Source organism: Oreochromis niloticus, linkage group LG6 (genome assembly GCF_001858045.2).
Source record: "Oreochromis niloticus isolate F11D_XX linkage group LG6, O_niloticus_UMD_NMBU, whole genome shotgun sequence".
Lineage (NCBI taxonomy): Eukaryota > Metazoa > Chordata > Actinopteri > Cichliformes > Cichlidae > Oreochromis > Oreochromis niloticus.
In genome coordinates, this window is record NC_031971.2 from 22,514,066 (window position 1) to 22,525,220 (window position 11,155).

The 11,155-nt window shown below is 38.2% G+C and overlaps 1 protein-coding gene across 1 annotated transcript; it reads right to left on the bottom strand.

Annotated features, from left to right (window-relative positions):
* Positions 1-286: 286 nt before the first annotated feature.
* On the bottom strand, positions 287-9,554 carry ptpn9b (protein tyrosine phosphatase non-receptor type 9b). Its single transcript, XM_019359810.2, has 12 exons — positions 9,437-9,554; positions 6,818-6,961; positions 5,891-5,980; positions 5,501-5,625; positions 4,962-5,067; positions 4,671-4,781; positions 3,716-4,578; positions 3,504-3,600; positions 3,188-3,257; positions 1,047-1,125; positions 781-931; positions 287-529 (listed from the first exon to the last, which is right to left on the bottom strand). The coding sequence occupies exons 1-12, from the start codon at positions 9,467-9,469 to the stop codon at positions 311-313; spliced, it is 2,088 nt and encodes a 695-aa protein (XP_019215355.1). The 5' UTR covers positions 9,470-9,554; the 3' UTR covers positions 287-310.
* Between the last annotated feature and the right edge of the window lie 1,601 nt (positions 9,555-11,155).

Consider the following 11,155-nt stretch of genomic DNA (forward strand, 5'->3'; position numbering starts at 1 on the left):
GTCATTCAGGAGGGGCTCAAATTAAAGCCGCAACTCTAATTTGAAAGGTTTATTTTCAGTGTTTTTCCCTCTTCGTTGTCTATGTAGAATACAATGTTCAATGTTCATAATGTTAGGTGCGACACAGTTAAGCAAGATTCATTACTGAAGAACAGAATTAATGAAGTCAATAATGGTTTTAATGGTTGTCCATTAAAGGGTTCTCAGATTTAACTAGATATCTGAGTGTTTCTTAGTTTTAGATTAGTCAGTTAGTCAAATTTTTTTCCCCTAAATCAGTCGATTAAGAAATTAGCTGCCAAGAGCATCCCTAGTCTTTACCTGTACGGCCAATGCCAGCACTGCAATGCACAACCACAGGGGGGCCCCCTGGTGGCCCTCTCCAGGTGGATCCCAAGGTCTGGACTGCAGCTTCCCTCCTTTGCAGAACATGTTCACGGAAGTCCAACATAGCAGAAGCACTCTTGGGCACTCCGAAGTCCGGCCAGCTGACATAGAGGTAGTGGCACACTTCCCGCCTCTCTCCTGACTAAAAGGTCAGACCGTTTCACAGGAGAGCAGATAAAGACAGAAGATAGTCACTTCTTTCTTGTAAGTTGGCATGTTTAAGCCTTGTTGGAAAATAAGAAATGGTGATTTCTACAGTTTCCACTGACAAAGCATTCTCACAATTTAAAGATTGAGAAACTCTAAATTAATAAATGAAACTCCTATCTCAGTTTTATCATCTCAAAAGACTTAAACTGAGTTAAAGAAATGTAAACTACACATGTGCTCTACCTGTGTGTTGTACAGTTCAAGATGGGACAGTTTGAAGTCCTGAAACACTTGGATGTGTGTATTCCTGACCAAGAAGTATCCATGCTGTTCAGTCCTGCCCTCCTCAAGAGGCCAGTATTGTCCACATTTGACACGTCCACGCTCCACCACCCTGAGAGACACAGTAAATCCCTTTTCATCTCATTCATAACACATCAATAATGTGCCATCATTTGTACAAATCCTTACATTAAAGTTTACATCAGCAATCCAAACTGGAGTCTCACCTGGTGGTCATTACAATGATAAGTACCATCTGTTCCCAAACCATCCTCCAGAAGTCAGCAAAGGTTTTTGGCAAAGGACCTGAGGGACACAAGATGATAATAACAACACATTTTATTTTAGGCATCTTTCAAAACACTAAAGCTCAACTTACACAGAACTATTTTACAATATATAAGCTAATTAAGAACAGAGGGTTCATGTGACAGTTAAAGGTGAATATGCCACTTTAAAGAAAAGAGTTTTGAGAGGAAATTTAAAAGTGGATTAATGCCAATATTACAGATGTCTGGTAAGAGGGAGTTCCAGAGGCACCGTACAGGAGAGTAGAAGAGAGGTACTGCAAAGCAAGTTTATGGAATAGCTTAAAAGGTGAGGAGCAGAATCTTGATATGACTAAATGACTAATGGAGGGAGTTCTGGTTATGATACGAGCAGTAGAGACTGGGACCAGCTGACGTTTGTGGATGGACTTGATAGGGACACAAAAGAGAAAGAAGTTACAGTAATCAATGCGGAACATAACCAAGGAATAATACTGGCTGTGAGATGGATAACTGAGTGACATTACTGTTGTGAGCTTGGAAAGAAAGTGTACTGTTAAGGATGACACCCAGCAGCAGAGGGACGTTTCAAACTAAAAAGGGAACGAAAGTGAGGGAAACAGGAGGAGGAAAATTACAGGAAGTGTTAGTGATCAGCTGCTGGTGAATCTTGTCTATTTTGATATTTTAAAAATGACATTAAAGAATAATAAGAGGGTGGGTAAGGATGAGGCAGCAGAGCTAGGTTAGTATGTTCCTGACCATTCAGAAGAGGGTCCTTTGCTCCCTTGACCTGAGCTGATTAGATCTGTGTACCAAGTAGATTTTTCTGTAGATAGAGTGCATCCTTCTAATGAAGAATGTGGTTATTGTACATTTCTTTGTGAACAACAAAATCCAGCTCTTTTGTAGTGGTGTTTCAAGAGATAGTTTTTTGCTACCACTTTGCATAATTCAGAAGTAAACCATGATGGGGAGAAAAACAGCCCATGTTTTTAAAGCAAGGGCATCTAAAAGTCCAAGAAGACCATCAGGGGTAGGTTAAGAGTTTATGGTGGGAAGGCTGTCAATGACACCCGAAAGACTATTTAATGCCCTTAAAATGAAGTGACATGTTGTACATTTGTCTTGGATAGAGTTAAATAATCATTAAAAGATAATCAGTCAAACACTATCTTAGTAAAATGTAAAGTCCAGCATGAGAACATTATCCATCCTCTTCTGCTTATCCTTATTGGTATTGTATGATATTATCCATATGGAAATTTTACACTGACTACTGATAGAGACTGCTGTATTTTAATATACATATAGATAATATCCATACTAAAATCTCCCAGCAGTCAACGTGAAATTTCCACTGGGATCTAGCATGAATACATCTCTGACAGACAGAGATATGTCCAGGTAGAAATGTAATAGTGATAGAGAGTCGGAAAGGTAAAACCACAGCTGTAGGAGCTAAGCAGCTATGTACTAAAGAACTGCTGTTGATGGATTAAGTATGAAGGACCGGGAAGTCCGGGCAAGCACAAACCATAAAAACAGCTTGGTAAGTCACATTATTGCTGGTGATGAAACAGAGTACGGCTCTAGACTAAAAGAGGTGAGGAGTGGGAGCAAAGCTGGCATATGTAAAAGGTAAATCTGACAATGTGGCCAGCTGAGATTCCAAAATAATTAAAGTCAGTAAAGTGAAAGACTGATCAGTTGCAGTCAGTAGAGATCAGACAAAACAATAAAAGAACAAAGAGAGCAACAGCGCTAATAGCTCATGTACTATTTATAGTATTATCCATACTGTAGTTCTTCACACAGTATGGAGAACTACAGTATTGCTCAAAGGGGTTGAGGCACTTTGGAACTTCGCACTCCATTCAGTCTCACAATCCCATTAGAGAGGCATCTGACGTACATCACGACCAAAGCATAATAAACAAATATCTGAAGGAGTCCTGCAGTTTTCCAGTTAAAGCACTTAGAATTACATTCATTGAAAGATAAAAGCTGTTCAAGGAATCATGTCATTACATCATAAAAATATGCAAAACTACAAGCAATAAAGAGTAAAGCAGGAACTTATGTGAACAGCTTCTCACCCTGAGTAGCGATGTAGGCGTTGCTCCTCTTGTACCCATCCATGAAACTAGCATTGATGTAATCTGATGTCTGCAAAACACAGCAGTGGGATTCACCATTCAGTTATTTTGCCTTGTGTAAGAGGATGCTACACATTACAGTTTAAAAAAAAAAAGATACTTTCAGTTGCCAATAATAAACATGTATTTCATCTTAACTAAATGCTAATGCAATCTCCACTAATTCCCAGAGATAAACAATTATATTATATTAACAACAGACACTGTAACTACTTATAATTTATTGATTGAAATGTATCTACAGATGAATTATTACCTCATCCTCATCATTAGAGAGCGGGCACAGTCGAACTCGTGACTGGTCGAGGCAGAGAACATCACTGTACCTGTTCTTGACCTGATTGGACAATTTCCTGCAAAGATGTGTCTAATGTGAGGCTACATAACAAACCGAAGCTCTGGGTTGATGTTATACATTTAATTCAGACTGACAGACACACAAAATATAAGGAGTTTGACAAGTCTTACTTAGAGTAGTCAAAGGTGCCTGCAGGAGGCTCCTTGCGGATCTCCTCATACTCCTGATAGATCCCCCTCTTCTTCTTCCTCTTCACATACTCCACCAGGTCATGCACCGTCATGGCTCCCTGCTCTGGCATGTGAACAGACACCTCCATGCAGTGGTTCTCATCATCAGGACCCCAAGATGAGGACAGCGGTGGGGATTGTGAGGAAGGCTGGTTGGGTGGACGAGGCTGAGATTTCTGAGGCAACGGAGGCACTCCTTCCTCCTCACCCTCCTCATACTCCTCCTCTACACCCTCATTGCCGCTCACCACAGCCCCATCAGTTTTCTTTGAGAGGGGTGTATCAGGAGGAGTGTCTGATTGGGGAGGAGCTTGGCAGCCACTACCATTAATGTTAGCATTGGCGCTGGAGCCAATGACAGCCATGTTGGCTCCGCTCACTGCTGAGCCATTCCAGTGTTGGTGGTTCACTTGCGATCTGTCCGCAGCAGAATTTGGACTATGTTGGTGCTGGCCTTGGCCTCGAGTCCTGCTCTCCACAACACAGTGGTTGTGTGGGTTTGCGTTGCTATCATCATAGCAGTTAGAGTTAGCCACAGCTATCTCAGGACCTATTTGTGTATTTATATGCGCGTGGGACAGTGTTGCATCTACACTTGTGTTGCTATTCTCTAAGCTATAAGAGCGCAACAGGCTTCCCACGCAGTCATGTTCTTTTGTGTCACCCTGAACAATGTTTGTGTTTACATTAACACAGGATTGAATCCAAGCCACGTGGTTATACTGGGATGTCCCACCCAGGTGTTCGGGGAGGGAGGAAACTGGGATATGACTTGCCAACTCATGAGCTTTCACTGTGCAGACCTGGTGAGGAGAAAAACGAAAGTAAATATTAAATAATGAACAACAAACATCTTATACATGATGCAAATCCTTGATGAAACTAAGAGACACACCCTTTCTCTCAGCTTCTCGCGTACAAAGAGGCGAAGAACCGCGAAAGGTGCTCGAAACCAAAGAGGTGAGGACACAATGAAGACACATTTTAAACGAGCTGGAAAGGCCCCCTGCAAAATGAAAATATTTTTATTATATATTATATAATATATAATTATTTTTCATTATATAAATATAATGAAAAATTAAAAAAAAAAAAAAAAAAAAAAAAAAACAATCGTGAAAAGCATTTTTGAATTCCAAGATCATCAAACACAGCGTGAGAAAAAAAAAATGCTCCTTATATTTACCTTGAGCAAATTGAGAATCTTGACACAGAGCTCATAGTCAAAATTTCCATAACTGGAGTTGGTCATGTCGTAAATAAATATGAGCCCATCCCTTTGAGTTTGAACACTATAAAGAAATGAAGATCTTTAAAGTTAAAGAGCAAAATAAATGTGCTTAAAAATACACTTTTATCTATTATAATTTCTGTGTTTCACTTAGTTATTTAATATTTCTAAAGGTACTTTCAACTGATCCTTTATTCCAACCAATCGCTAAAGCACGAGATTTTCATGCCGGATGCTCTTCCTGGCACAACCCTCCCATTTATGTGGGCTTAAGATCGGCATTTGAAATAGACTAGGTTGTGACCGCGTGAGACTGTGTTTATGCCTCCTGCTCTTCAACCAGGGACTTTTTATGTTACGCTAATGATTAACCCATTTATCGATATTTCTATCTTTATGAATTAACATCAGAGCACAGGGGATGAACTGTTGTACCAGATCAAAATAACATGATAAAGTGTCATAGGAAACAGTTTGTATGGTTCACGCTTCACCTCTCTATGGCTTTGTCTAGCTGGTAGATGATGGCCTGGAGAACAGCTTTGTGGGTGGTGAGGTCTGGTCGATGAAGTCGAGCGGTGAAGAGTGCTACAGCAGCACCTTTTGCGTCACGGCCAGGCTGGGAAAAATATTAACAGATCACCATGTTATACCAGTGCAAATGAATTTATCGAAAATGAAAACTTTACTTCATTTCTATTCATAGAAATACAAAAATAAGCTTACATGAGCCCCGTGACATGCACATACAGAAACACACAAAACTCTTCTTTAATGACCAGCACCACCTTGCGTTATTTTCTGTGTATTCTTAGGTGTTAATCCAAAATGATAAGTTGCAGTTCCTTTTTTGTTAAGTGACTTATTATTGCTTTATCACTCACCAGGACTGTAAATTTGCCACTCAGCAGCTCAGAGCGTAGGGGCTCCTCGTCAGGGTTGATATTGATTATGCCCTCTTTGATTCTTGTGTTCTAATTTTCATACATGAAGATAGACACAGGAGAGACAGGGGAAAGTCATAAGCTTATAGATGACTTAGTGTGTAAACAAACACTTAACAGTATAAGAAATACTTAAAATTTGGGATTCAGTTGTTAGTCTGTGTATTAAAAAAACCTGTTTATTAACTTGAAACTCAAGGGTTGTTTTTGTTTTTTAAACAGAACTCAATTATTCCACTAAAGTGCTAGCATGTATTAGATTAAAATACATTTTTTAATCACACTGTATTATACAAGTATGTTCAGGCCATTGTGATTCATAGGTGTGTGAGAAGTAAAAAGCATTTAAAGACAGAGAAAAAAAGTGTAGTATGAAAGTGTTAATTAGTGAATGCTGGTTGTGGTATAAAATCTCTCCGAGTGCTCTGCTTGAGTGCTATACGAGTACCACTCCAGTTCATTTTTTTTTTACTTTAACAGATAATAGATAACTATTTAAGTGTCAATAATTACATGTTATAACTATAATTATATTTTAATGTTTAACATTGAGAGATGTAATAACCTGTGAACTAACTTGTGTTTTTTTTCCAACAGAAAACCTGTCATTAGATATACTTATAGGGCATTAACGCTGTGCATTTTAAAGATTTCCTGCATTTACAAACAAGCCTATGATTATTTTTAAGGATCACTATATTTTATATCTAAACACCACTTAAGAAATTATTATAAATTCAATGTGTGATATTTATCTGAGAAATTGGAACTATATTGCTATTCAAAGTACAAATTAAGCCCGATGGTGTTCTTGTGACGACAGAAGGTAAACAGATGTTGCCGTCACTAGTTGAAACAATGCCATACCTTGTATGCTTGGAAAAGATCGATGGCTCTGGAGACGTCAAACTTGCGGGCCATAAGAAACTTAACAGCTGTAGGTTGAGAGACAAGCCCAGCACTGTGAGGCTGCTCCCTGCTCCGCACCTCACTCAGGAACTCCTCTACAGCCTGAAGAGACATGGGAAAAGATGGGTACAAGTTAAGAAAATAAAAAAGAGAAATTGTGTGTAAAACTTTTTTTTATGGCTTTGAAAGATATCCATAAAAAACAAAAGATAATATGGGAATGATTGCTGACATGACAAGAAAAGTGCACAATTCTGTCGAAGATTAAATAATGTGAAGTGTGTGCCACTGGAAGATACTATCAACAATAGCACTCATGTGCCAAGAGACAACAGTCAGCTTGTTTTGGTCCGAGTACTCTGCATCCATCCTCCAAATTTGAAGGCACCAGGAGAAAAGTATAAAAATGGGGACAACAATTAACTTTTCAGCTATACACAAAGAAGCTTTATATATGCACACAAATAAGGACAAAGAAATGGACATCCATTGTAAACATGATTCAAAATACCGGGTTTCTTTTGGCAAACGTAACCCATCCAAATGCTTAAGCACCTTGTCTCATAATCAAATTTGTTATTAGTTGCAGCCCTAAACAAAAGATATGCTCATTCAATATGTGGCACTATCCATGTGAAAATGTCAGTGCAGGGTTTCCTTTGTTAGTTTTTTTTTTTGGGGGGGGGGGGGGGGGGGTTAAATGGCTCGTGGGATTTTGGAGAGTGATTAAACACACGAATCTGTTTCTCTTATTTAACAGAAATGTATGCATTTTCCCTTTTTACAAAAAAAATAATTTGATAAAAATATATTTATTATACTTTTTTTTTTTAATGGAACCATAAGTAACAAAACTGGTTTTGCTGGTGTTTTTACTGTTAAGACTCACCTATTCTCAGCTGCATTTGAATAAAGCACCAAATCCACACTTAAGTTTAAATTTCAAAACCTACTTTTTAACTACTGATTTTATCTACTGTTCTGATTTTATCTACTGTTTTGATATTTGATTTTATATACTGTTTTGTTTGTTTGTTTGCTTGTTTTAATGAAATTTAAATCATGCTTTTTATTTGTTTTTGTTTTTAATGTCTCTGTAAAGCACTTTGAATCACCTTGTTGTTGAATTGTGCTATATAAATAAACTTGCCTTGCCTTTGTTTATATCTTTTGCCTATGCAGAAAATAGATGAATTGTGACAAATGACTATATAATTGACGGATACTGGAAATTATCCAGAATGAAGACTTTAATTTTTTCTAATCCAGGACTAATATTTGGAAAAATGTGTGCAGTTTTCTGGCACAGTCTTAATTATATGCCAAGATGATGCAAGGTCTTGACTGGCAATAAATATACCAAAGTATTAACACATCAAGAGAACTATCACTATGGGCCTAAATTTTTAAGTGGGACAAAAACTATTGAAAGACTCATATGATTTAGGGAGCATATTTAAATTACATGACCACATGATTAACCTAGTACCCAATAACCGAACATCAACACCAGGATGATCGCTTTCCCTTGGTTGAGATGTAATCCAAGACGACAATAAACACGAGCAGCCTAAATCTACAGACGTGAAGTGGTGCGGGCAGTTAGTTGACAGACGTTACTGTGTGCGCGAAAGTGATTATAGCTATCAACAGATAAGATCTGCAAATCTGGGGAGCATCCAAAGAATGCCCTGTAACTTTGCACAATGATCCGTTAACCTTGTCATAAGTAGATGAAGATCAGGCCAGAAGCTGTAACATAATGCTGTAATCAGAAACGCAGCATGACATTTCATGTTTGCCATTTATCTCAGGCCCACCCCTTTTACTAGAAAGTGATTGCAACAACAATGCTAGGAACCGGAGGATCATTTCTATGAACTGTCCACCGTAAATCCGTTAGACGGGATATTGCTAGTTCGTTGGCTCGTAGCAAAACACTCGTCCAAAGTCGCGGTTTTGGTCATTCTTAACTGTGTCATGGTATAAAATGACAATAAATAATAAAGACAACAATCGATTTATCTTTTTTAACCTTAATGCTCAGCCCAAAATCATTTATAAAGACTGGTAAGACAGCAGTCTAGGAAATTCCCTGCAAGTCAACAATAGCCACTGCCATTAGCTAGCGGCTAGGTTACATGTGGTAGCTGGACGGCTAACGATAGCCGTTAAGTGACTACAAGCTCTATGAGTAGGGCCAGCTGTAAAGAATTATGGGTCGCTAGTTAATTTACTTTAGAATCATGAACATATCGATGTGGTCCGCATAATGCCTAGTTATCAGGAAGTGAGCATTGAAGGCAGACTGCCGGTAAAATGATACCTTCCACTACTAGCAAGCGCCATCGCGCTAACACACATGCTAACTACTGTCAGTCACACCGGAGTCGGTCGACAGGAGGCTTGTGAACGGGCCGGGGCTGTTTACTACACCGCCCCGTTCCCAGAAACAACGGCACGACAGAATCAGATTTTTTTAAAAACCTCCTTTAGAGAAGAAACTGAGGGTGGCGACTGTACACAATGAATACTACCAGAAAAAGAAAAAGGAAAAAATCACGAAGAGACTCTTACCAGCTGCTCCTGAGTTGTCAGGGCTTCCGCCATGTTGAAGCCTCCGCAACGTCGCAGCGGGCGCGCCCACTAGCCGCTCGCTCACGCCATGCAGCCAGAGATAGACTTCTAAGCCCCGCCCACATCTCCTCCAGCTCAAACCGCTGGCGTTTCATTAACTGAATAACATGGTAGTGTTTTCCCCATGCTGCATCTGCCTTTTGCTGTCCAGTAACTCTAGAGCACAGTGTTCCAAACACAGTCAGTAAAACTAACTATAGACTATATTAAAGCAGAATAGTTAACATACAGGGAACTTTTTATGAGCCTATAGTCAGAAAATATGAACAGATATGTAAAACAAAATCCGTTAAGTGCAAGTAATTTTAGCAAATATGGGGTAATCATTGTTTCTATGATACAGTCACACACAGGCTCGCCAATCAGCCACAAATGGTCCCTAAATAATATAATATCTATCTCCTGTAATTTTTCACAAAGGAAATATTCACATTGAGCAATTTTTGCACAGAAGATCAAGATTTGACTCAAAATACGTCTTTTTCTTCATAACCATGACAAACATAACCGTGACTCTATATATGAGTTGTAAACAGTTCAGAGGATCTCGGCACTACTTCCTAAGTATTTCTCTGAACCACGGAAATAGCTCCTCCCAGAATTTAATATGCACTTACGGGAAAGAAAGAAGACTTGAGTAAAGGCCTATGCTCTGACTGACAGATTTCACTTTCGTGGCAAACAGAGTAGATCATACTCATCTTAAGTTCTGAATTGAATATTCAGCTTTAAATATTATAAATGCTTACTGTCATATTTGGTCTATATTTTATTCCTCCCCACTGAATAGGCAGACTTACTTTCACTGTAACAGGATCAGACTAAATAGATATAAAATATCCAACTTATAGTAAAAGAAGAGGGTGATATTGTTCTATTTATACATTATTTCCAGAAAAGAAATGGAAAGAAGTAGCACTTCATAAGAGACACAACACCTTCTGGCTTAATTTTGAAAATGTTACCATGTAGTAATTTTTCTGAATTTAAGGCATTATGTGTTTTTCAGTAAATACCCTGGAGCATAATTAATTTTGCCAAAACATAAAACATCAACTTTCCGACATGTATTAAACAACATTTTATTTAATTTGTCAATTATCAGTATTAGTTTTATTTACACTTCACATACATGGTAAATTAAACTAATGTGTGTTCTTTGCATCATCAGCATGAATACGGTATGGTCAAGGAAGAATAGCTAAATTGTGGAAAAAGGGAAAAAAGAAAAATAAACTGCTGTACAGTAAATGAAACCACGCAACAGTATATACACTTACTTCAATCACCTCTGCCCTGGGCATCTACAAATATGAAATACTTGCTTGTTCATTTATAATAATTTGATAATAGACTATAACATATAAGAACAGCTATGGAACCCATTTTGTGTGTAATGGATAGTTTTACTTTTATATTGTAAGGTTCAGTAAGGTTTAGAATGTATTACTTTTACTTTTACGTAAGTGGTAAAGTAGAAAGTAAAAGTACCACTGTAAATACACAATCATTACTCACTACTGTATGCGTAGTTAAAATAAAAATCCCTCCTATTAATAGTCAAAGTAGAATAGATAGTAGTAGCAATAGTGATGCTAAGTGGAACTTTGCTTAGAAACAGCTTGTATTCCATCGGACTGTTTTAGCGAAACACCGGGG

Excerpts from the sequence above, each read along its gene's own strand:
- ptpn9b (XM_019359810.2), bottom strand. The coding sequence starts at position 9,469 with ATGGCGGAAGCCCTGACAACTCAGGAGCAGCTG. Across the intron at positions 5,626-5,890 it reads GTGGCAAATTTACAGTCCTG|CCTGGCCGTGACGCAAAAGG; the intron begins GTGAGTGATAAA and ends TATTTTTCCCAG. Across the intron at positions 3,258-3,503 it reads TCTCTAATGATGAGGATGAG|ACATCAGATTACATCAATGC; the intron begins GTAATAATTCAT and ends TGTGTTTTGCAG.